At 42.5% G+C, this 24,669-nt stretch overlaps 1 protein-coding gene across 2 annotated transcripts in view; it reads left to right on the top strand.

The window, feature by feature from the left end:
* xirp2a (xin actin binding repeat containing 2a) overlaps window positions 1-24,669 on the top strand; it is a 78,490-nt gene that overhangs the window by 27,030 nt on the left and 26,791 nt on the right. The window contains exon 2 of one of the 2 annotated variants that reach the window (XM_082522838.1): window positions 5,683-5,791. In XM_082522838.1, the coding sequence (XP_082378964.1) occupies window positions 5,683-5,791 (109 nt within the window). Of the gene's footprint in view, window positions 1-5,682; window positions 5,792-19,606; window positions 19,771-24,669 lie in introns of those variants that run through there. The other variant, XM_082522839.1, reaches the window with a different exon arrangement.

The raw sequence follows: 24,669 nt of genomic DNA on the forward strand, positions 1-24,669 counted from the left end.
GGTGAAGGTGTGCCGCGGTGGTAAGTGGAAGAATCCGGGAGTGTCTCTGTGAATTTCCCATTATGTCATAGTGCACTCGGTGCTTGCTTGGAAGTTTAGTTTTTTTTTTCGCTGTAAAAAGAAGTTTTCTTCCCACGCACAACGGACACTAATGTTTTTGTCACTTTTTTTTTTTTTTTTTTTTTTTTTTCCGCCTGTCCCATTTGGTTCTTTAGCCATCAGAATTGTTGTCTGAAGACCAACAAGGATACCCAATGGATTTACTTTGCCAAATGGATCATCGTGGCATTGCCGTATTGGTCCATTTGGTCGATCTTTGTTTTTATTATTTATTATATTTTATTTTCAGATGTTACAGACGGGACAGACATGAGTGAGAGATAGGAAAGGGAGAAAGAAAGAGGAAGGAAAGGAAAAACAGAAGGGGAGAGGGACAGTGAGAAAGGGGGGGAGAAAAAAAATAAAAATCTCCTGGATCACCTGTTGAGAGAAGAATAGAAAACAAGCAAAAAAAGACAAACAAACCAAAAAAAAACAAAGCAACATACTAAACACAACACCATCGCATTAATCTAGCTAAGTGTAAACAGCAGTAAATACTAAATATTCAATGTTGTTGTGCAGCACGCAGGACAGATGTGCTTCGAAGTAGCAGCCAAGAAAGGTGTAATTTGGGTCTACGAGCAGTGAACACCCGTGTGCATACCTGTGTGGATCAGCGCGCTTGTATTCCAAAGGTTTCTCCATGTAACGATCTGCTAGGGAGTGTGGGGGGGCCACAGCCCCGTCCTCCAGGGTGTGAAGCAGGTATGGAGGAGATCAAAACTCCAGACATCCAGAGGCCCCCAGAACACAAGAAACCATGGAAGACCAACAGAGGGGCAGCCGCGCCACTGTTCCAGTAAGAGCTGAGGAGAGTCCCAGATGAGGGTTCACTCAGCAGCCGCGGAGCAGAAGCCAGGGGGAGTTGCAGTGACGCGCCCGTGAGCTCCGCCGGCCGCCAGCTGTGCCTGAGTGACCGAGCCCCAGGCCGAGAGGCCGGGGGCACCCCACCCCCGAAGGGGCCCGAGCGAGCCCCAGGCTCCAGGCCCCGATAAGCGGCCGCCAAGGAGTGAGCCGGTGTGTACCTGGACGCCCACCCCCAGACACAAGGAACCACCAACGCACCGACACCTGAGGGAGTCCGCCACCGGCAGGGGAAGTGGTGGTAGGTGGAGATAGGCCTCCAAACCTTGGAGGGCCTGAGGTGTCCCCAGAGAGGTGGCGTCTGATACCCAACCTGACATATAGACACAGACATACAGGCACACACAGACACAAACATCCATTCCCCCCCTCATGCTCTCATATGCACTCACTCCACACTCAACCAACGTGGAGACAGACATAGAGAGACGCTGTACACACGATCACACTCCCCAAGCGTACTCTACAAACCGGGTCTAGGTACCCTTGCCCCTGGAGGGGGGAACTGCACCCAGACCCAGGTGGTGTTACCCTTTTCCCTGAGGTGGGGAGAGGCAGACCACCCCGACTCCGTAGCAGCAGGGAGGCCCCACACTCCAGACCGCAGTCGGACGGCCAACTCCACCTAGCCCTCCCGCTCCAGCAGGCCGCAGAGAATGGGGGTGGGAGAAGACTCCAAACCTCCCTCCACTCGCTCATTGTAGTGTTGATGCATGTGTGTTCTAAGGTGCAATTAAAACCCAAGAGGGCATGGAGCTACCTGCCAAGGAGCAGCAGGTAAGCGCATAGTCCCTCCTGATAGCCCTCAATGTCTAAGTGTATTTAAAATTGAGAGGTGGGCAACGACGCCAGGGGTGAGGTGTACACCCTGATGGTAATTTGGACTCCGTGATTGTGCCCACCCCCAAGATCCTATATGTATGTGTAATGAGAGTGTGAATAATGTGAATGTCTAAGTTGTGGGATAAAATTGAGGCAGAGGCAGCCAGAAGGGGACAAAGGGGGGGGGGGGGGGGGTAGCCTCCTCTGCACCCTGGTGACATACCCCTACTCCAAGGCCCTGCATGTGTGGGTGGTTGTGGTGGAGCGGGAAGAGAGAGGCAGCTGGAGATGGGGAGGGAAGGAAGGGAGGGGCAGGTAACCCCTCCCTGGGGCCAGCTCCCCCGCTGACCCCAGTAGGCACTCCCACACTCCGCGACCCGCCAGGGAAAGGGGGCCCAGGCCCATCCAGACCGGGGCCCAGTGCAGCAGCGCCTCCCGGCCCCACAGAGCCCGGGACAGTCCACCCAACCCCACCACAGAGAAAACTGCACCCACCCCACCATCCACTCATCTTCCAGACTACATAAGACAGTAAACGCCCAGGCTGAGATGTTCCTCCACCTCTCCTGTATCTCCCCCTCCTGCAGAGAGAGTTCCTGAAGAGAGGAAAGCTCCTGCAAGATGTGACCATCTCCCCCACCAGTTGAAGAGCCCCCCAGGTGGTTCGACGCACCGGCGGCACCCTGCTCCAGGGCCGGGCCCCCATGCACCCACCCGCCCACAACCCCGGCAACACACCAACCAGGATCCAAGCCCCCGAGGCCCGGCCCGGGCCCCAGCCCAGAGACGGAGCGCCCCCAGAACCTCACGCCCATCCCGGACCCACCCAGGGCCAGCCAGGCTACCAGGTCAGTAACCCACGTCCGTCAGCACAGACCCTCCCCTAGCCCCGCTGCACGCAGCCGCGAGGAAACAGTCACCTGAGAGCCAACAGAGCCCCCAACCAGACATGACCGCTACCTCGGGTTGAGCCCCCCAAGGAAGATGCCTCCGGGGAACCCCCCGACGCCCTAAGCCTGTCCCTACCCCCACACCAATCACAACAGTGAAGGTGGGACCAAATTATGACCCCCCACCCCCACTAGGTGATGGAGCTGATAAAAGGAGTCCAGAGCAATTGATCTGATGTGGTGGCAGAGGCTGTATCAAGACTAATGTAATCTAATAGATAATTTCTATATTGGTTAGAATTAAGATTATTTTTATTTTTCCAGTTCATGAGGACTGTTTTCTTGGCTATGCATAGGGCAGTGAAAATCATATGGGCTATATTCTTTTCTGAAGTGACATTATCTAAGCTGCCCAGTAAACACACTAAGGGGAGGTTGGAATGTTACATTTCAGACACTTCGATAAGTCTTCACATATCTCGCACCAAAACTTTTGCACTGGTGGACAGAACCAAAGAGCGTGGATGTAATTGTCTGGTGTATTGCCTTGACAGTGTGAGCAGTTGTTGGAAGATGTAAAGCCCATCTTGAACATCCGATGACCTGTATAGTGCACTCTATGTAGTATTTTGTATTGTATTAATTGCAGACTGGGATTTTTAATTAATTTAAAGGTTTTTAAGCAAATCTGAGACCAGAAGTTTTGGTCTAAGCTGACTGATAAATCTGCTTCCCACTTTGCAATAGGAAGGGATATTGATTCATCTAATTTAGAAAGTGTTCTGTATATTTTAGATAATAATTTGGGGGATTTAAGAGTAAGAAAATGTGCCGCACTTAGTGGTGTTTGTAATTCAACTTGACTGAGGTTAAATTTCTTTTTTACTATGGATTTAATTTGTTGATATTCTAAAAATCTTGTCTTGTTGATCCCATATTGTGCAACTAGTCTGTCAAATGGAATAAATTCTGTTTTGTCACTTTTTATGGAATCAAACTCAAAGTAACGTCAGTACTTCCACGCTTTAAACACTGCACGCTCATACTCTCTCCTGCACTCGATTTATGATCCATTGTTGATCTGCACACAGCTGTTGTCACGAACTTCGCACTTGCTTACGTCACTGTCATGAGACATTCTCGCAAAAAAAATCACGGTTTTAGTAACGCAACGTTCCTACGGGAAAGCAACGGTAATCTAATTACCGTTTTTGCAATAGTAATCCCTTACTTTACTCGTTACCTGAAAAAAGTAAGCAGATTACAGTAAGGCGTTACTCTCTGTATATCACACATGTTGACTGACGTAGTTAGGAAGAGAAAGCTCATCTGTCATTAGGATAAATGTTTCCACACTAAGCACTGCTCATAACTGTAATAGTTGATAACTCTCAGTGGAAGCAGAACCAGTGGAAGCTAGAGGTTTAGCTACATTGTGAATGTACAAACAATTATCTGCAAGCTGCTGGCCTCTCAACTTGATAAGCTCCAGGCATTATGCATGGGACAGAGATACACCCTTGAGGAATCTTAAAAAATTACAATGACTCCATTGTCAAGCTGCATCAATTCTGCCTCCAGAGACAATAGCGAACGCCAGCCACAAGATGGAACAAGAACAGATGTGTGAGAAGCTGTATGACACGCAGCTGGTTGTTTACACATGTACACTATTTAAGATAAAAGGACAGAGAATGCTTTACTTTGGTATGTTTAAGTGCTCTCACCAGCTCACCATATGTATTCACAGTTTATTGAAGAGTAAACAAACCCATCAGATAGTCAAGACAAGTAAATGTTTAATGGCTCCTTCAGTGGCATTCACTCCTGCAACCAGCAGTAAGGAAATCACACCAGCACACATTTTTCACACAGTGGCCTTTAAAGCATACAGTTGCACAGTACATCTTCCAGTGAGCAAAATATCATTGTGTTGTAGACAACATACTGAGTATAAAAATCAGCAGTCAAACTTAAAGCACTGGGGAGCTGCACTTTCTGATTTGAGCTTTATTTGATGTGAGTGCTACTTCAGCAAGCCAGGGACAACAGCAGTGACAGAAAGAGGGAGATTATGCTTGCATCCCTGTATTCCCATGGTGTGTGTCTGTGTATGTGATACCGAAGGAAAATATGCAAATAGCCATGCATGTCTTTCAGGGATTTGCTAAATGAGATTTTTGAGGACAATGTTTTGTCCTTTGCTGCATGTACTGAAATTATGGTTGACACCTTCAGCACAGTGAAATGAGAATAAGCAAGACAGACACAGGTTTGCATGCATGTGTATATGTTTCACACGGTTTTTACGTGTGTAGAGCTGAGAGTGTTTATTGTCCTTCTGTGTCGACGCCCAACTAGGTACTGTCGAAAAACCGCTGTGGGAGATATATTTGATTTGCAAATGAAAAAAAACACACCCGCACATTTGCAAAGAGAAGGATACACACACTCAGACACAGGTGTGCTTGTTCTCTGTGGGGATGATTTGCAACTGAATAGGCATGTTGCAGTGGCTGACTTCTAAGTTTTGACAAAATTCTTCCTGGGGAAAAACAAGCACGAGTACACCAAGGACATGCTGCTTACCAGTGTACCTCTTATCAATAGCAGCCTGTGAAAGCACTTGCAGTTAGAGCGAGAGTGGCTCCATTAAAATTCAACCAAATGCTGTTTACACTAACTTTCCAGTCAATGCTTAATGTTTAAATTGTGTTCAAGGTTGGGTCTGGTTGCACTCAGATATCCGTGTGTAGTTGTGCATATGTGGAGACTAGATGTCAGTACCTCGGTCTAACTGGAGCTTAAATGTCACTTTGACTGTATTTGAGGTATGTATGTAACCATGTGTTTTTCTGTCTGTGTGTGTATGTGTGATAGGGTGTAATGACATTGCCATGCCAGCTGGTTTTGATGACCTGTAGAGTCACTTCTCCATCTTGCTGTTGAAAAAGCAAGGTGTTTCCTCTGATAGTCCTCTGTCTCTCTCTGTCACTCTGACCAGGAAGTCCCAGCCATCCACACCTACCCAGCCAAAAGAGTGAGTAGCAGCCTCGCTCAAACTGACCTGTCAACAGATCATGCCATGGACTCACCCCAGGATGCTAGTATTAGTGAGTATTTTCTTGTTTTTCATTTGCAAAGCTTTAAAGTTGCTGTTTGTTTGTTTTTTCATAAAGCTTTGATGCAGTATGAGACTTGTTATAACTCATGATAGCTCTGGAATTGCATCATGCTTACACTACTCTGTCATCCAAAGAACCGAGTCTGCAGGATGGTTAATGCAATGTTTTGTCCTATTTGTTCTATTAGATAAACATTTGGCAGAAAGCAGCTTTTGAAAACTAGATTGCTCATTTCCAGATAAGGCTGCCTCCTTGGCAGCTTTTTTAATGGGGAGCTTGGGGCTCGCTAGATGTGGTGCTTTCTTTTTTGTGATAGCAGTAGTATGGCGGGTACTTGCACTTTGCCTTACACCGATAGCAGTGAAAACACACGTGGAGCTTGCAGTAAGATTTACAGTTGCTTGCAATAAGATTTAAGTGTTGCTGAAGTATTAAAGTATTAAAATGAAACTGCGCAATTTAAAAATTCAAACACTGGATTACAGTAGAGCGTGGAATCTGTGACACTTTTATTTCACAAAGGTGAAATGCTCTGCACACAAGAAAGCAAGCTGAATTCAGTGGGAGTGGTTGGTTATTTTACTAAGTGTTCCTGTTGGAAATGTAAACTTTATCAAATTACAGGATTTAATCATGGGCAATATATAGCAGGACAGCAAAAAAACCTGAAAAAAATCACCTTTCTTTCATACACAAAAAAGTCTCATACAACTTGAGATGTTATAAACTCCAATACTCCAAAGTAATTCTGCTGATTATTATGTGTTACCCATAACCCGTATAGTAACCCATAGCAGAAAGCAGAAGTTGTGTATGCAAAGTGACATATAAAGATAAGCCTATAAAGTAAAGTAATCCAGTAAGATGTCTGAGGCTACATTACAGACAGGACTTGCTAATGGCTACAGTAACTAAAGATTTCAAGGCAATGTAAAGAATTATATGTTCAAAATGAGCCAGAAAATCAAGAGCAGTACATCCCTGCAGCAGACGCTACTGTTCTAGCTGTAAAATAGTGGTCTTACAAGTGCTCCATACTAAATAAAAATTACTGACCAGTGCAGTTAATATTGAAAGGCTCCCAGCTCTCTCAGCAAAAGATTTTTCATCCATGCTAGCTGCTCTGTCAAGTTGAATTTAGGTGGAGCAGTGCTTTGATTTTACTGCTAATCAGTGATGGGAATAACGGCGTTACAAGTAACGGCGTTACTTTTTTCAGTAACGAGTAATCTAACTAATTACTGTTTCTATCATTACAACGCCTTTACCGTTACTAACAAGCTGTCTTCAGCTGTCTTCAGCTTACCGCATTTTATACCAGTTGCACGGAAGTAGCTGTCTACGTAAGTAATCTGGGCGCTACAGCTTTAAGCTACAGAGCCCCTCTGATGACATGGTCCAAAAAATAAATAAATTGTGGCCACAAAATACTACTTCGTGCCTTCGAAATAGTATAACGTGCCCACGAAATACTTATGTGTGGCCACGAAATACTATGCACGGTGGTTAGCACTGTTGCCGCACAGCAAGAAGGTCCTGAGTTCAATTCCACCATCAGCCCGGGGTCTTTCTGTGTGGAGTTTGCATGTTCTCCCTGTGTTTGCGTGGGTTCTCTCCGGGTACTCCGGCTTCCTCCCACCGTCCAAAGACATGCAGCTTGTGGGGATAGTTTAATTGGATAATCCAAATTGCCACTAGGTGTGAATGTGCGAGTGAATGTGAGTGTGAATGGTTGTCTGTCCCTGTGTGTTGGCCCTGCGACAGACTTGCGACCTGTCCAGGGTGTACCCCGCCTCTCGCCCTATGACAGCTGGGATAGGCTCCAGCGCCTCCCGCGACCCTGAAAAGGATAAGCGGAAGTGAATGGATGGATGGATGGAAATACTATTTCAAGGGCACGAAATAGGTATAACGTGCGCACAAATTGGGCATAACGTGGCAAGGAATTACGTATTTGTGGCAACAAAATAGATAACGTGCGTACATCATATTGATACAATTCCTGGAGAGCTGCGTAGAGATATAAGCATAAGAGTAGGCTAAACCTATACACCATGGACAAAGACAGTATGATTGAGTTTTATTTTGGGCTGGGGATGAGCTACAAATGCATTTTGAAAAGCCTGCAATGCAAGGAACCATTATTACAGAGAGACATTTAAACAGGACATTGAGAGCCCAGTTGCTTTACAGACGTAAGTAGGACCTGGACGCTGGGATAGATTTTATTGTTAACCAACTGCAAGGGCCTGGGAAGGATCACGGTTATCGGTCAAGTGTTTCGTGGGCACAAATTAGCATTTCGTGCGCACGTTATACCTATTTCGTGCCCTCAAAATAGTATTTCGTGGGCACAAATAAGTATTTCGTGGGCATGTTATACCCATTTCGTGCTGACGAAGTAGTATTTTGTGGCCACAATATATTTATTTTTTGGACGATGTCATCAGAGGGGCTCCATATTAAGCAGCTGCACGCGCTCCCAAGGAGGCAATCACTTTCTGGCAGACTATCACTTTTTGGAACAACACCTGGAGCTAGGGGGCAAAACAATCGCATGAGTGCTGCTGTTTGACTGAGGAACAATAAAGTAGTCGTGGTAAGCCAATCACATGACCACTTCAAGATGACAAAGCAACAAGCTGATATATACCAGTTTTTAAATTGTGTTGATGGGCCACGTAAAACCAGAGTCATGATAAACAATATATCCAAGTGTTTTTTCCTCAATAGTTTCTTCATGTTTACTGTCTAAGGACAGCGCTAGCAAGCACTCTCTGCTTATGAAAATAAAAAAACAAAACAAAAGCAGCCCGTTGGTGTTGGTGGAAAAATGCACCATGTCGACCAATCAAAAAAAAAAAAAGATATGACAACATGACATTTGGTTGTTTAGGAAGACGGGGAAGTTTTAGGAGTGACGGCGAGAGAGAGCGTGAGAGAGAGAGAGCAAGTTTTGAGATGTGAGAGATTTGTGACGTTTAGCGTGTTCGGAGTGTGTAGTTCATGTGTTGTCTTGTGTAGTTAGTGTGTTGTGTTTCTGAATAGTTTCTGGGATGCTTAGAACTCAAATTGCACTGCTTAAAATAGTTTATTTTGATGCACATGCTGTTTTCTTTGCAAATTTGCATCATAGGATTGTTTTTCGTTTTTCCTGCAGTATATAAAAAATGGTGTATCTCAAAAATAAAACTATGAAGACACTCAAAATAAATTTCCTGTTATTGTAAACTATTTTTTGCAACTTTTTTGTATTTAAAGTTTCGAGGGGTAAACCTCTTGAATTTCTCCAAGTAGAAATATATATAAAAAACAAAACAAAAATGATTTTAAATTTTTTTATGTAGTTACTATGGACTTAATGCATACATATTATTAAAATATGGGCTATAACAGTTGTGTTGATGTATAGCAACTTGAAATGCTCCCAAAAATGGCACTACAGCATGTAAAAATATAAAGTAAGCTCTGGCGGCCTTGGTTCTATGGTAGGTCTTAAAGGGTTAAGTGTATATTCGTCTTAGTTTTAGTTCAGCTGTGGGTTCTGTTTATGGTTATATTTCTTGTTTCAGGTTATCCTGCTGCCCTGCGTTGTTGTTACGTTTTTGTCTCTCTGTTTGGTGTTTTAATGTTCGATTTTGGAAGTTTCTTGTCTTTTTACTTTTCTATCTTGTAATGACAGCTAGTGCAAACTGACACTATAAATGAGATTGTACTGAAATGAATTTTAAAAGAATCAGAATCAGAACACTTTAATAATCCCTAAGGAAATTATGTGGGTTACAGTTTTTTAACAGTACCAGACTACAGTGACGAACTATTTAAATAATACAGTATATTGCAGGGTTTACAAAGATGAGGCTGATTAGAGGAAGAGTGTTTTTTGTGCATCTCATAAAGGAAACTTAAACTTAAGTGCCTGAACCAAACCTACTGACAGTACAGCCTGTAGTATTTTGAGACATTTTTGTCAAATTTTCAAATGTGCAAAAATTTTATGATGCTGGGAAATCATCCAATTTATTCGGTTTGGTCTTTTGGGGTCCATGGGTATTTGTGCCACTAACCAGTAGTTAATCAAGCTGGTGTATTGGAGAACAGTGGCTTGTTTATACACGGATTAGTTCAAGAGTAATATTAAACTTAATTTGGAATTGTGCTTCTGTCCATATGACTGGACAAAAATGTATCATTTTCAGTGCTGGTTTTAGTCACTGCCAACTCCCACGACAAATATCTGGTATAGCTTTATAAACATCTGCCTGCTTCTTCCACATATAGCAGTGGTGAGTGAGGAGCAAGAAAGACAAAACATTTTGCAAAACACTTTGCAGAAGTACAGAGTTTATGATTCACTTACTTGGCCATTCACGTTCTAAATGTAATCCACAGTTTGTATGAATGCAAAGAGTGTAACCTAACTTATTATTTTCTTATGTAACTATATTATTGATCTGTATAAAAGCTACTATTGTTGGGGGGGGGGGGGGGGGGGGTGTCGTATTTTTAGTGCTTTAGTGTGTCACTGACACTGAAAAATTGTGTCCAGAAGCATGTAGAGGATACAAATCTACAGATGGGTAGATGCGCCTCAGTGGTATCAAGGTGTATGCAAACTCATACTTCTGAACTCAGTCTTGCATGCTGACACTCAGCATATTCAAGTAGGCAGGCTGAGAGCCTCTCCATCTCCACCTTAGATCAATGAGGCTTTTGTGTCGCCCTGCACGTCTCTAAATCTCGGCACCACATCTAAAATTGGAACTTGTTGACGATCCCCAACGTTGTCCTGACTGATCGACAGCTTTAGTCTTGGCTGACAAGTTGACGGTGAAAACAGTGACAGATCAAATGACTGACAGTAGCGGTGAAGGGTATTGGTACTGAAGCTGTACCCTGCAAAGCCCCAAAGTTTAAATAAAGCACAGCAACAGCGTAAGTGTGCTTTAAACAGATGCAAAGCTCACCTCTAAGTCCCCACACTGGTTCTAAACAAGCATGCTTGTTTACATGTTGCCTCTCATATTGCACGACTATGACACTGTTGCTGTCTTTGTGGCATACAGAGTATTGCAAAATAAATAGGATTTTATTTTTTTATTGTTAAATTCTGCTACTTATTCTATTATTTCACAGTTTTGTATGCGTGCTTGTATGTATGTATATATATAATACACACACACACACATATAATCTTTGGCTGGTTAAACTTGTCAGACATGTGCCCAAGAGAAACATCTCAAAATGCTGCCAATTGGAGGTAGATTTGCCAGAAGACTGTTTTTGTTTTAATTAATCTCTCAGATTTGCCTGGCAAATGATGATGTCTTTATATTATCATCCTGAAGGAAAACAAAGATTTTCTTCCTGCCAGTTTCAGATTTGATCCCCTTAGTGGCTATTATGTGTCGCAGATTAAAATCAAATGACGTTTGGCAATTGAATTTTGAGGTTTAACTATATCGTGTATGTGTGTGAGGTTGTTTCATGTTTATCAGTACAGTTGTAGGTTTGATATACAGAGAAGCGTATGTAATTTTTCTTTTTCATTGGCATTTAAATGAAACCATTTTTAGCTGTCTTATAGTTGTAAATGGTTATGATCCACAGATGTTTAACAAGGATTACACTAATAAAAACATGGCTCCTCTCTTCACTCTTGGTGAATATGTTGCTTATCTGACATACTTTTGACCAGGACACTGAAGTTCGATTATTTTCTCTGGTCATTGTCAAGGTATGCTTTCACTTGCTGTTGCTTTATTTATTTATTTATTTTTTACAAGATCAAAGTAAGTGTTGATGAATATATATGTATGTATATATTAACACTTACTTTAAGTTTTTGTCTACTTGTATTATTTTGACAAGTATAGAGCTTCTGCTTTCTTAAATATTAAATTTACGGAATCTCTCATTTTTATATGCCTCATTACGCTGTTGTAAAGACTTTAAATCAGGGGTGTCAAACTCAAATACGCAGTGGGCCAAAATTCAAAACTGAAACAAAGTCGCGGGCTAACATTAATATTTATTGAAAAAAAAAATCTTCCTCCAGATATAAGAATGAATCTTTTCTTATAGACTCAAATACGTTTTGCTGGAAAACTGAATATGGAACAAGCAAAGCTTAATACTAAACAATAAATATATTAGCTGTATAATACCAGTAGGCCAGCTGTAATAGTAATTTGGTATGGCTTCGCGGGCCAAATGTAATTGGGCCAGAGTTTGACACCTATGCTTTAAATGATGCTTTTGAACACAATTAACATTATAATAAGGTCTGTTTTTATTTTATTTCGTTTTTAAATTGTGTAATTTTGGTGCCTATGATATCAAGTGAAAGAAAAGCAAGAATCACAACTCTACATGTAAAGTCAAACAATATAGATGAAACTATAAGGTGAAATCAGGCAGTTATGTTTCACAAACACAAAAAAGTTAAAAGTAATCATATGTGAAATAGCTCAATGATTTAAAGACAGTGCTTGGCACCAAACTGCATATTGACCACGCAATCTAGCATATTCAATTATATGACATTATAATTAACATAGTTTTTATACTAAGGTAAACAGATAGTAAAATCTCTGAAAGTATCAATAAAAAAAAAAACAGGAAATGAAGTAAACATCTTATTAAAGAAGTGGTGGACGATTTACCTCATAGTTCAGTCCTGGAAGTGTCACGGTTTGCCGGGGCAAGCCGTGTGGAATTATGTAGGACCAGGACGCGGCAGCTCTGGTGCAGGTGAGTATTTATTAACGAAAGAAATACAAACAACAAAGGCACTGGGAACATGAAACTGAAGCCTAAACTGGGAAAAACTAACAAAACAGACCAGAAACGAAGATGCAGGGAGGTCCGGGGAAATACACATGGAGAGATGCAGGGAGACCGAGGGGAAACAACACAGACGAACCAGCAACTACCATGACAGAAGACACAACTTAAATACACTCAGAGAACACAGGGAGATTACACACAGGTGGGGAACACAGCTGGGAGTGATTAACGTGACAAGACTATTCAATTCAATTCAATTTTATTTATATAGCGCCAAATCACAACATAAGTCGCCTCAAGGCGCTTCATAGATACAGAGAAAAACCCAACAATCATATGACCCCCTATGAGCAAGCACTTTGGCAACAGTGGGAAGGAAAAACTCCCTTTTAACAGGAAGAAACCTCTGGCAGAACCAGGCTCAGGGAGGGGCGGCCATCTGCTGCGACCAGTTGGGGTGAGAGAAGGAAGACAGGATAAAGACATGCTGTGGAAGAGAGACAGAGGTTAATAACAGATATGATTCAATGCAGAGAGGTCTGTTAATACATAGTGAGTGAGAAAGGTGACTGGAAAGGAAAAACTCAATGCATCATGGGAATCCCCCGGCAGCCTATGTCTATTGCAGCATAACTAAGGGAGGATTCAGGGTCACCTGGTCCAGCCCTAACTATATGCTTTAGCAAAAAGGAAAGTTTTAAGCCTAATCTTGAAAGTAGAGATAGTGTCTGTCTCCTGAATCCAAACTGGAAGCTGGTTCCACAGAAGAGGGGCCTGAAAACTGAAGGCTCTGCCTCCCATTCTACTTTTAAATACTCTAGGAACAACAAGTAGGCCTGCAGAGCGAGAGCGAAGTGCTCTAATAGGGTGATATGGTACTACAAGGTCATTAAGATAAGATGGGGCCTGATTATTTAAGACCTTGTATGTGAGAAGCAGGATTTTGAATTCAATTCTGGATTTAACAGGAAGCCAATGAAGGGAAGCCAAAACAGGAGAAATATGCTCTCTCTTTCTAGTCCCTGTCAGTACTCTTGCTGCAGCATTTTGGATTAGCTGAAGGCTTTTCAGTGAGTTTTTTGGACATCCTGATAATAATGAATTACAGTAGTCCAGCCTGGAAGTAATAAATGCATGAACTAGTTTTTCAGCGTCACTCTGAGACAGGATATTTCTAATTTTAGAGATGTTGCGCAAATGGAAGAACGCAGTCTTACATATTTGTTTAATATGTGCATTGAAGGACATGTCCTGGTCAAAAATGACTCCAAGGTTCCTCACAGCGTTACTGGAGGCCAAGGTAATGCCATCCAGAGTAAGAATCTGGTTAGATACCATATTTCTAGGCTTTTCAGGGCCGAGTACAATAACCTCAGTTTTATCTGAATTAAGAAGCAGAAAGTTAGCGGCCATCCAGGTCTTTATGTCTTTAAGACATTCCTGCAGTTTAACTAATTGGTGTGTGTTATCTGGCTTCATGGACAGATAGAGCTGGGTGTCATCTGCATAGCAGTGAAAATGTATGCTATGTCTTCTAATGATACTGCCTAGGGGAAGCATGTATAATGTAAACAGAATTGGTCCTAGCACTGAACCCTGTGGAACTCCATAATTAACCTCAGTGTGTGAAGAGGACTCTCCATTTACATGAACAAATTGGAGTCTATTAGACAGGCTCAACCACCCAACTCTGGAGTGGACCATCACCTCACTACCTGGATCCTGGACTACCTCACCGACCGACCACAGTATGTGAGGACTCAGGGCTGTGTGTCGGACAGGGTCGTCTGCAGTACGGGGGCCCCACAGGGAACGGTTCTGGCTCCGTTCCTCTTCACCATCTACACTGCAGACTTCTCCCACAATTCCACCCAGTGCTTCCTGCAGAAGTTCTCTGATGACTCTGCAATAGTCGGCCTCATCACTGATGGGGACGACAAGGAGTACAGAGGTCTGACCCAAGACTTTGTGGACTGGTGCCAGCTGAACTACCTCCAGATCAACGCCAGTAAAACCAAGGAACTGGTGGTAGACTTCCGCAGGCACAAGCATTCTCCACTGCAACCACTGAACATCCAAGGTATGGACATTGAGGCTGTGGACAGCTACAGGTACCTTGGTGTTCATCTGAACAATAGACTGGACTGGACTCATAACTCAGACGCCCTCTACAGGAAAGGGCAGAGCAGGCTGTACCTGCTGCGGAGACTCAGGTCATTTGGAGTGGAGGGCCCACTCCTGAAGAAATTCTATGACTCTGTTGTGGCTTCTGCTATCTTTTATGGCGTGGTCTGCTGGGGCGGCAGCATCTCTGCTGGGGACAGGAAGAGACTGAACAGGGTGATCCGAAGGGCCAGCTCTGTTCTAGGATGCCCTCTGGACCCAGTGGAGGTGGTGAGTGACAGGAGAACGGCGGCTAAGCTGTCATCCCTGATGGACAACATCTCCCACCCCATGCAGCAGACTGTGACAGCACTGAGCAGCTCCTTCAGTGGGAGACTGCGGCACCCACGGTGTGGGACGGAGAGATTTCGCAGGTCTTTCCTCCCCACTGCTGTCAGACTCCATAATAAAGACTTTAACTGATCAAGCACACACATCCATACATATGCAATAATACTAAGTGCAATAATCCTTTCTGTCATCGTTGTATTTTTACTCAGTTGTATATAGTATTTGTATTTGTATTCTATTTTTATCTTATTGTATATTTATTTTATTTTATTCTACTGTATATAATATTTTATTTTATTCTATTCTGTACAGTTGTGTACTGTATTTATTCTTATTGTATTCTAATTTTTGCCTCATAACTTTTGCACTGTCCACTTCCTGCTGTGACAAAACAAATTTCCCACGTGTGGGACTAATAAAGGTTATCTTATCTTATCTTATCTTATCTTATTAGATAGATATGATACAAACCACTGCAGTGTAATACCTACAGCATGTTCTAATCGCTCTAATAGGATATTATGGTCGACAGTATCGAATGCTGCACTAAGGTCTAGCAGGACAAACACAGAGATGAGTCCACTGTCAGAGCCCATAAGAAGATCATTTGTAACCTTCACTAAAGCTGTTTCTGTGCTGTGATGAGCTCTGAAACCTGACTGAAACTCTTCAAATAAACTATTCCTCTGCAGATGATCTTAGCTGTTTGACAACTACTCTTTCAAGGATTTTTGATATGAAAGGAAGGTTGGAGATTGGCCTATAATTAGCTAAGACTGCTGGGTCTAGAGATGGCTTTTTGAGTAAAGGTTTAACTACAGCTAGCTTGAAGGCCTGTGGTACATAGCCGATCAGGGAGGCAAACTGAAAACACTCACATAAGATGCAGACCTTCACAATAAAACAGGAAACACATACACGCAATGACATAACCCACCAACTTAACACAGACTGGGGGACACAGAACATAGGAACATGAACCATGAAACAGAAGAGTACAAACACCCAAGGCAACCAAAACCACAGAATACTAATAAACTAAACATAAACACGGAGTCGCAGACTCCGGACCATGACAGGAAGTTTAGTGACCTGCAATGTTAATTTTTTCCTGAGATGTCAAAAATGATCAGTACTGCATTAGAACCACAACCTTTTTAAATTATCCTTCGAGTTTCAGAGGTTTACTGAAACCCAGCAACAATTTCATCATACCAAAAGAATGATGTTCATAGATATCACTGATGGAAACACCAGTGCCTTCCTCCAGAAGGTGTCTCCATGGTTGATTTATGCTTCTCAAAGTATAACTTAATTTCGATGCCTCTTACCTTACACGCAAAACTTCCTGATCCGTAATCTGAACTGATCCTATCTTGAGACCAGTGACTGGTGAGTCAGGATGGGGGAGGGGACAGGGAAAGTCCCTACAAGCATGGCCTGGAATGATCCAGATTAACATTATGGCAGCTTATATTAACAAGTAATTAAATTTGATAAACAGTTAAGTACAAAATACTCTCAAGTTAATTTTTCATGTTTTTTTTTTCCAAGTATCTGTATGCTACCCAGTGCAAAGCAGAACTTGTGGGAGATTTTGCCTTTCTTCTGCACCAGAAGTCTGTAGTGTGATGGTTTGAATCTCACGCAGGCCCAGGTCATTAGCTTCTCATGGCCCTTCAGACTCCACTTACATCCTTGGACAGATTGTCATCGTTAGGGTGGGTGCCAGTCTGACATCCGACCTGGTAAGAGGTCCTCTACACTCAACCTCGACAGCCTTTACCAGCATGTTCATGGTGAGAGAGAAAAGGATTACAGAGAGGATACACCCTGTGGCCATCCACTACTCAAGCTTTTGCCATGCTGAGGTTGTTGTCCCAGCAGAGAAGCTACTGTAATAGTTGAGAATGAGGTTCTTGAAGTTTCCTGGGATTTAGTACCAATTAGCTTATGGGGTATGGACCATAGGTGTTTGGGACAAGCAGAGCACTATGTTGGAATGGTTCTGAGTGACTGTGGTGTTCATGGTCAATGTTAGGTTACATCGAGTGTACCAGCTTTTTGTGGAAAAAGAAAAAGATGGTTTAAAAACAGTTCAATAAGGAAACAGGATCAGTTGGCTAGGTAATGAACTCTGATGATCTGTAAATAGAAGTATTAGGAATTTAGAACATCCTGACATTGTGTACCTCTTGAGTCTTAGTTGATGAAGACAGCCCATATAAACCCAGATACAGTATATATACTTCACTGGCTGCATCAGTAAAGTTCTTTATTGGCAAATACATGAATTAAAAACATATTTCTCTTTCTTTCATTTAAAGCTCTTTTGGGTGTGGACACACTCTGGATTTTATTTTGGGGATGTTTTCAGGCCATTTCATTTGGTATTCTACTCGAGTATGTTTATTTTCCACTTTAGGAACAGGAAATCCATGTGCGGTTGCAGTGGGATTATCAGCAGAGTGCAGCTTTCTCCCAAAGCCTAATAACGATACACTTTTCTCTTGTCAGTATGTTGCTAAACAACACCTCTTGGGGTGGGCCCCTATAGAACACCTTATGTTTCATATATAATGTTAGGAAACATGAGGTCATGATCACAGGCAACAGTACAGACAGAAAAGGCATGGAATTGAGTAGTGCAGCATAGTATTTTCTAAAGTATTGTGATGGATGTAGGTTTAAAAAGATTGAATTGATGGCCTCAGGCTGATCAGACCCAAACAGGAGGTCACTTGTTTAAGAGAGGAGCTGTGCCAAACCTTTAGGGCAACATATGTCCAAGAAAGAAGGGAAAGGGATAAGGAAAGAAAGGACAGAAAAAAGTGCCTCGATGGTTACGGATTTCTTGTTCAGTCCTTTGGGCTTCTGCTCAGCAGGCACTGCACTGAACACCCTTACACTGCATTAGCCGTAGTGCCTTTCTGTCCATTTAAGGTGCCTTCTTTAAAAAAAGGTTCAAAGCCTTGATGGTAGGCAGAGTGTACAAGATGTTTTTTTAAAGGGGACAAAGGTTTCACCTAGAAATGCTCTCACAATTCAACTCTGTACAGAGTTTTATTCCATTCAGCGCATTGAAAACATTCAAGATTTGGCAGCATTTGCAAGCAACATTTAACTAAAGATCACCATTATATCTAAGACCTGTGTGACAGCAGGCTTCTAAACACAGTGAACTGAGTGTAGGACTAAATGTTAAAAAGAAAGAAAGAAAAGGAATGTGATGTATTTCCATGAAAATGTTATTCAGTATCATAAACCAGCGGTCCCCAACCTTTTTTGCGCCATGGACTGGTTTATGTCCGACAATATTTTCATGGACTGGCCTTTAAGGTTTCACAGATAAATACAACAAAATAAAACAAGTACCGGTACCAAGAAAAAGAAGATTTATTTATAACACACAGGAAAAGACCCAGGGAAACCGAGTTAACAATAAAAACTGTAAAAACCCTGAAAACCATAAATTTCACACCCGAACCTCAACTCTCGCGGCCCGGTGACAAACGACTCACGGGACCCGGAGGTGGGGGACCGCTGTCATAAATAACAAAGGCTGTTGGCTATAAATTGCTAATGCTAATGATGTCATACGCAAAGTATTAAGGACAGTGTGGGACACAAACTTCCATGCAACAGCATCAGGTCAGACTAATGAGTAATATAACAAATTATCAGTTTCAAACTGATGCACTTGATCCTGTCTGAAAACCATACAGTTTTTATTCCTCTCTCTTCTTTTAAGCCTCACTTTAAGGCAGTTTTCATGTGATTGGCGTCTCCTTACTTACAAAAGGTGTTAATGACAGGTGGGTGGGGCATCGGTGCCCACGGCTGACTACATTAGAGTCAGTTGTGATATCTCGTGCCAAATGAAGAAATGCTGTCGGAAACCAAGCATTTAGAGAAGTCTGAATCCTGACCTGACGTGTACACACACTACCTAATTTAAAACTCTGGTTTTACAATGACAGAAAACAGCCCAGGACATAAATGCTGGTACTGCAATACCAATTTTTGCAGGTTTAAGTGCTATTGTGTGTATTGAGTTTTTGAACTTTAGAAAAAGCCAGACTTTGCTTTCAGCCTTTTAACTACACTAGACTAATCTATTCTCAGGATTGCAAGCAGAAGGTGCTCATTTTAATTGGTTAAACCACATCTCTTGTCCTTAGTTGCATGAATTGTGTTTATTAGGCAGTATGTATAAAATATATCTTTCCTGTTTGTGTCAAATCCTAAAATGCCATGATATTTAGCCTGCTAACAAGCAGTGATTCAAAATGCCAAGTGTCTCCCTGCTCTCTGGTGCGTAAATGTAGGACGTACCAAGAGTGAGTTTTTCAGCTCATGTGGTCGGGACGACTGTCTCCATAAGTCTGCTGTGACATAAGGCCGAGAGCATGTTGAGTACCTTGATACTTGACTCTAAAAAAAGCCACATCCACTTACCCCCTTTCCGAAGTCCATCCTATTTTTTACGAAGGGGAACTGCTAAAATAAAATCAGCTGTCACTGGATGCCTGGGCCTCATTGAGCTGGGGAACACACTGCTGGAGCTGGTCTCCAAGCCTCACCGTCTATCTCTAACCAGGATTGACTTTCTGTGCTGGGTTAAGACTGGGTAACAAAAATTGTTTAACTTACTGGAAGTCCCAACGTCTTTTTCACTTCCATTGGATTCTATTGTTGTTTCACGTAAACGCAACATACAGAAGGTAAGTGATATATGAAGACTATCAGCATATCAAAGCTGGCTCTTGTACCAACAAAAAAACCACTGTCAGCACAGCAGCACAGCTCTTTGTAAGTGATTTTCCACCGGAGCGTGAGTGGAAGGAGACAGATTGGAAATGGGAGATGGCATTTTAGCTGATAATGAAACAGTTTGATATAGCTGGGCTGCACAGACATGAGACATCTTTGGTGTGAAATCAAGAATAAGATGAAGTGGAGGGGCTCTTTTGTGTTCAGGTGACGGGAGCTTCACAAAGAATGAGATGAGATATTGTAGTATGTTTCTATAATTCCACTAGGATTTGTGCTTTGCCATAAAACATGCATGGGCCCTTCCTGTTTCCACCAGTCATAACCGGCAGCAGTCTCATCTAAGCTATTCTAAAAGCATAACAAATTGGAGACAAAGTGCTTAGCATGGCATAAGGAAACACTCGAGGGTAATCCAGTCTCCTTGTAAAGAAGTTATTTTGATAGATTTGACAGCTTAATTATTCTGCCTGTTTTGCTTTTGTCGGTGAGGAAGAAATCGCCCTCCATGGCTGACATTTCAATTAGTGAAGCTAGTTTTGGCTCTCCTGTCTAGCCTTACCAGATAAGCGCTCTGGTCAGTAAGCACAGAACAGAAATTGTGTGGCTTAAAGCTTCTGTTGTGAGGAGAGGGCAGAGAAGGAGGTGACACCGTCGTGATTAGGGGACGGCTTTGGCCTGCAACACATCTATGGTCCCTGATTTCACTTTGAGCTATGAAGCCATGCCATATTCTCTCACACCCTTAACCACCAAATTCACTCTCATGTTCCTTTTATTTCTCCTCTGACGCTTCCCTCACTAACACCCCCTCTCCCTTCACCTTTTCACTTCTAACCAGCCAATGGTTGCTTTAGAAGAGGCAGTGACAGAAGGTCACTGACCCTCAGCTCAGCTCAGTATTGTCACTGGGCCATGAATACTGCCAGTAGCTTGGCCTCTTCTATTGACTTTACTTTCTTCCCCTTCTAGTACCTCCGAGCTGGTTCCATCATTTGTGCTGCCGCTGTGGCATTGAGAAGATAAGACGCTAATAATCTAAAAGGAAGAAAACAGTGTAATGGATAAATATGCCTGGAAGCATCCATCAAAAAACAAATCACACAGGTTACAAGATTAAGCCTTTAAAAGACGCTTGTTCTGATATGAATACCACACTGTAAACAGATATTTGGCCCTCATTATGCTGGGGCATCTTAAACAATGAGTCTGTGTTCGTAAGCTGATATTAATGCTAATTAAACATCTACTGGTGTCACTGTCAATTAGTGGCAGCATGAGGAGAGAGTTAAATGACTTTAGATGTTTGAAAACATCTTTTAGGAAGTTTCTTTAATTTCTAGAATCTTCTTGAATTTTTCTTAGATGCACATGTGCTCCCCGGCACTCACTCCTGCCCTTTAAATCTCATGTTACAGGGAAACACAACACTGCAGACAAATCTGGATTATAAAAGGACTGGGGATATTTTTTCTTTGGAGTCTGCTGACCTCACCTCCATGCTGCCATAGCTTTACATAGAGCATACCCTTCTCAAAAGCCAGAGATACCTAAAGCACTGTTGTCACTGCTCTCAGTCGTCAGAACCGTCATGTCTCTGCCTCTCTGACAACTCCAGACCATGACGTGAACATTTGTCTCTGGTGATAAATGAGGGCATTATCCTTGGGTTTCTGTCATCAGGCTGGCACCCAGTAACATTGCAGCCTGAGGTGTAGGATTTCCAACCCATATTTATGGGAGGTAGCAGGTTTATTTTCAGATGCTGCTGTTTGGGCAGCTTATTTCCCCCAGTGATGTGTTACTGGCTGCACTACCATGCCACACATAGCAGAAAGCTAAAATTGGTGGGATGAGGAGAGCATGCTTTTGTCACATGTCATCTGAATGAAAGCTTGGTCATGCCGGTATGTGGCACAGCAAAATTCATATGTGTTTGCAACCCGTTCTCATTTTGAACTTGTCACAAACAGTTAGGTGCAGGTTTTAGAATTTTGTTTCTGAACACCACCACAGTGGTTTTTATTAATCATTGTGGTGTTTCTGTTTTGATGCAAGTTATTTAACAAAAATATTGCATTAATTGTTTAAGAATTGTAGCCATTTCTAGACATAGTCCGCCACTTCCAGAGACTGATAAAAATAGGCAGCTAAAAGGTCTGGAGCTGATTTCAACACTGAACTTACATTTGTTAGCTTTTTGAGTTATAGCAGACAATATGAGGTCCAAAGAGCATGTGAAGTAGGTCATTGCTAGGCTGAAAAACTAAAAAACACCAAAGACATCAATGAGAGATTCAATTCAATTCAATTCAATTCAGATTAATTTGGTTTTTTATGTAGTGCCAAATCACAACAGCAGTTGGCTCAAGGCGCTTCATATTCTAAGGTAAAGACCCTACAATAATAGAGAGATAAGCAGGCAAGAATAGGAAAGGGGAAATTCCCCTTTAAAAGAGAGAAACCTCCGGCAGAAACCGGCTCAGGGGCAGCTGTCTGCTCTGACCGGTTGGGGGTAAGAGGAGGAAAACATGATAAAAGACACACTGTAGAATGAGATGAATAAAAGATTAAATGCAAAGTAGTCTATAAAGATATTCAAGTTACATCAATTTAATAAAATTTTGTTTATATAGTGCCAAATCATAACTACAGTTGCCTACAATAATACAAAATAGTACAAAGAAAACAGAGAAAAAACAAAAAATCACATGACCCCTTATGAGCAAAAGCTTTGGCGACAGTTGGAAGGAAGAAACCTCTGGCAGAACCAGGCTTAGGGAGGGGTGGCCCTCTGAGGGGAGGAAAACGGGACAAAGACATACTGTGGAAGAGAGCCAGAGATAATAACTAATGAATGCAGACAAGTGTATAAACACATAGTGAGTGAAAAATTTGACTGAAGAAGAGACACTCAATGCATCATGGGAATCCCCTAACAGCCTAGACCTATTGCAGCATATATAAGGGAGGACTTTCCTTTTTCATAAAGCATGTACCGTATTTCCCGGACTACAAAGCGCACCTGAATATTAGCCGCACAAGCTAAAATCAGAGGAAAATCCTGTTTTGTACATACATTAGCTGCACCTGACTAAAAGCCGCAGGTGTTTCAATGTTAACTTATCATATGTAAGAGAATATGCACAAAGGGAATTGTCAGGAAAGAGATGGCTGTTTGGAGACACACCCCTTTTATTAATATTTTGAAAAACAAGTTATGGGTACATATTTGCATAACTTTTTAGGTATATGTACAAGTACCGGTAATTGCAAGTAGGAAACATGTACTGTGCTTCATAAGTAACTCTCTTCATGAGTAACAAATGTAGTACATAACAATAACCTACAGCACACCAGAAAAATAGATTCAGACTACCTTTTAGGCTCAGGTGCAGTGACACGGCTTTAACAAGAAGAAAAGTCAGTCATTCACCACCATCTTTCTCTTCTTCCTGCGCTCTAAAACCACCAAAGTCCTCTTCCCCAGTGTCGGAAACGAACAGGCTCAGGGTGGCTTCGTCATCCACTCTCAGCTTCTTTCCTTCGTTGTCACTTTCAAAACCAAACAAATCCTCCTTGTCAGTATCAGAATCGAACACCCTCAGAAGGGCCGTGGCGGTGTCCTCCTCTCCATCATGCAGCAGTCCAGCCCTTCGAAATCCGTTGGTGATCCTGGATGTTTTCACACTTTTCCACGCTGTCAGATTCCACCGGTGGAGTTGAGCATAACTTGCTTTTCGCAAGTTTATTGCTGCTCGTCATCCACGCCTCCCGCTGAACGCATAGCGCTACTTTGAAGTTTGTTTTTCGTGCTACTTATACGCCACTATGTTGCCTGGCGGATGGACATGTGACCAACATGCCACTCTTGAACCCCGATACTGTGTGTCTGATCACATGCCCTTCCGCCAGGCATAGTGCCGTACAACAGCGGAACAAACAAAACAAATCGTCTTATGATATGACAAAAATCCTGGACAATCCATAGAAAAGCCGCACCTGACTAAAAGCTGCAGGGTTCAAAGCTTGTGCAAAAAGTAGCGGCTTATAGCCCGACAATTACGGTAGTAAGGATCACTGATCCAACCCTTACTATATGGGGTGGCTGTAGCTCAGGTGGCAGAGCAGGTCAGCCACTAATCAGAAGGTCGGTGGTTCGACCTTGGGCAAGATACTAACCCCATGTTTGCCTACTGGTGGTGGTCAGAGGGCCCGGTGGTGCCAGTGTCCGGCAGCCTCGCCTCTGTCAGTGCGCCCCAGGGCAGCTGTGGCTACAATGTAGCTTGCCATCGCCAGTGTGTGAATGTGTGTGTGAATGGGTGAATGACTGAATGTAGTGTAAAGCGCTTTGGGGTCCTTAGGGACTAGAAAAGCGCTATACAAATGCAGGCCAGGCCATATGCTTTATCAAAAAGGAAAGCTTTAAGCCTACTCTTAAAAGTAGAGATAGTGTCTGTCTCCCAAATCCAAATTTGGGAGACAGACAGAAAAGGGTCCTGAAAGCTGAAGACTCCACCTCTGTCCAAGATAGAGTAAGCATCTGGTTATATATCTAAGATTTTTAGGGTCAAGTACAATTTCTTTAATTTTATCTGAATTTGGAAGCAGAACATTTGCAGTCATCCAGGTCTTTATGTTTTTAAGACATTCCTGCCATTTAACTAATTGGTGTGGCTCCATGGATAGATAAAATTGGGTGTCATGGGCATAGCAGAGAAAAAGCATGGGATACCTTCAAGGGAAACATGTATAATGTAAACAGAATTGGTCCCAGCACTGAACCCTGTGGAACTCCATAATTAACCTCAGTGTGTGAAGAGGACTCTCCATTTACATGAACAAATTAG

This window comes from Aulonocara stuartgranti (assembly GCF_965226115.1).
Source record: "Aulonocara stuartgranti genome assembly, chromosome: 23".
NCBI classification, from domain to species: domain Eukaryota; kingdom Metazoa; phylum Chordata; class Actinopteri; order Cichliformes; family Cichlidae; genus Aulonocara; species Aulonocara stuartgranti.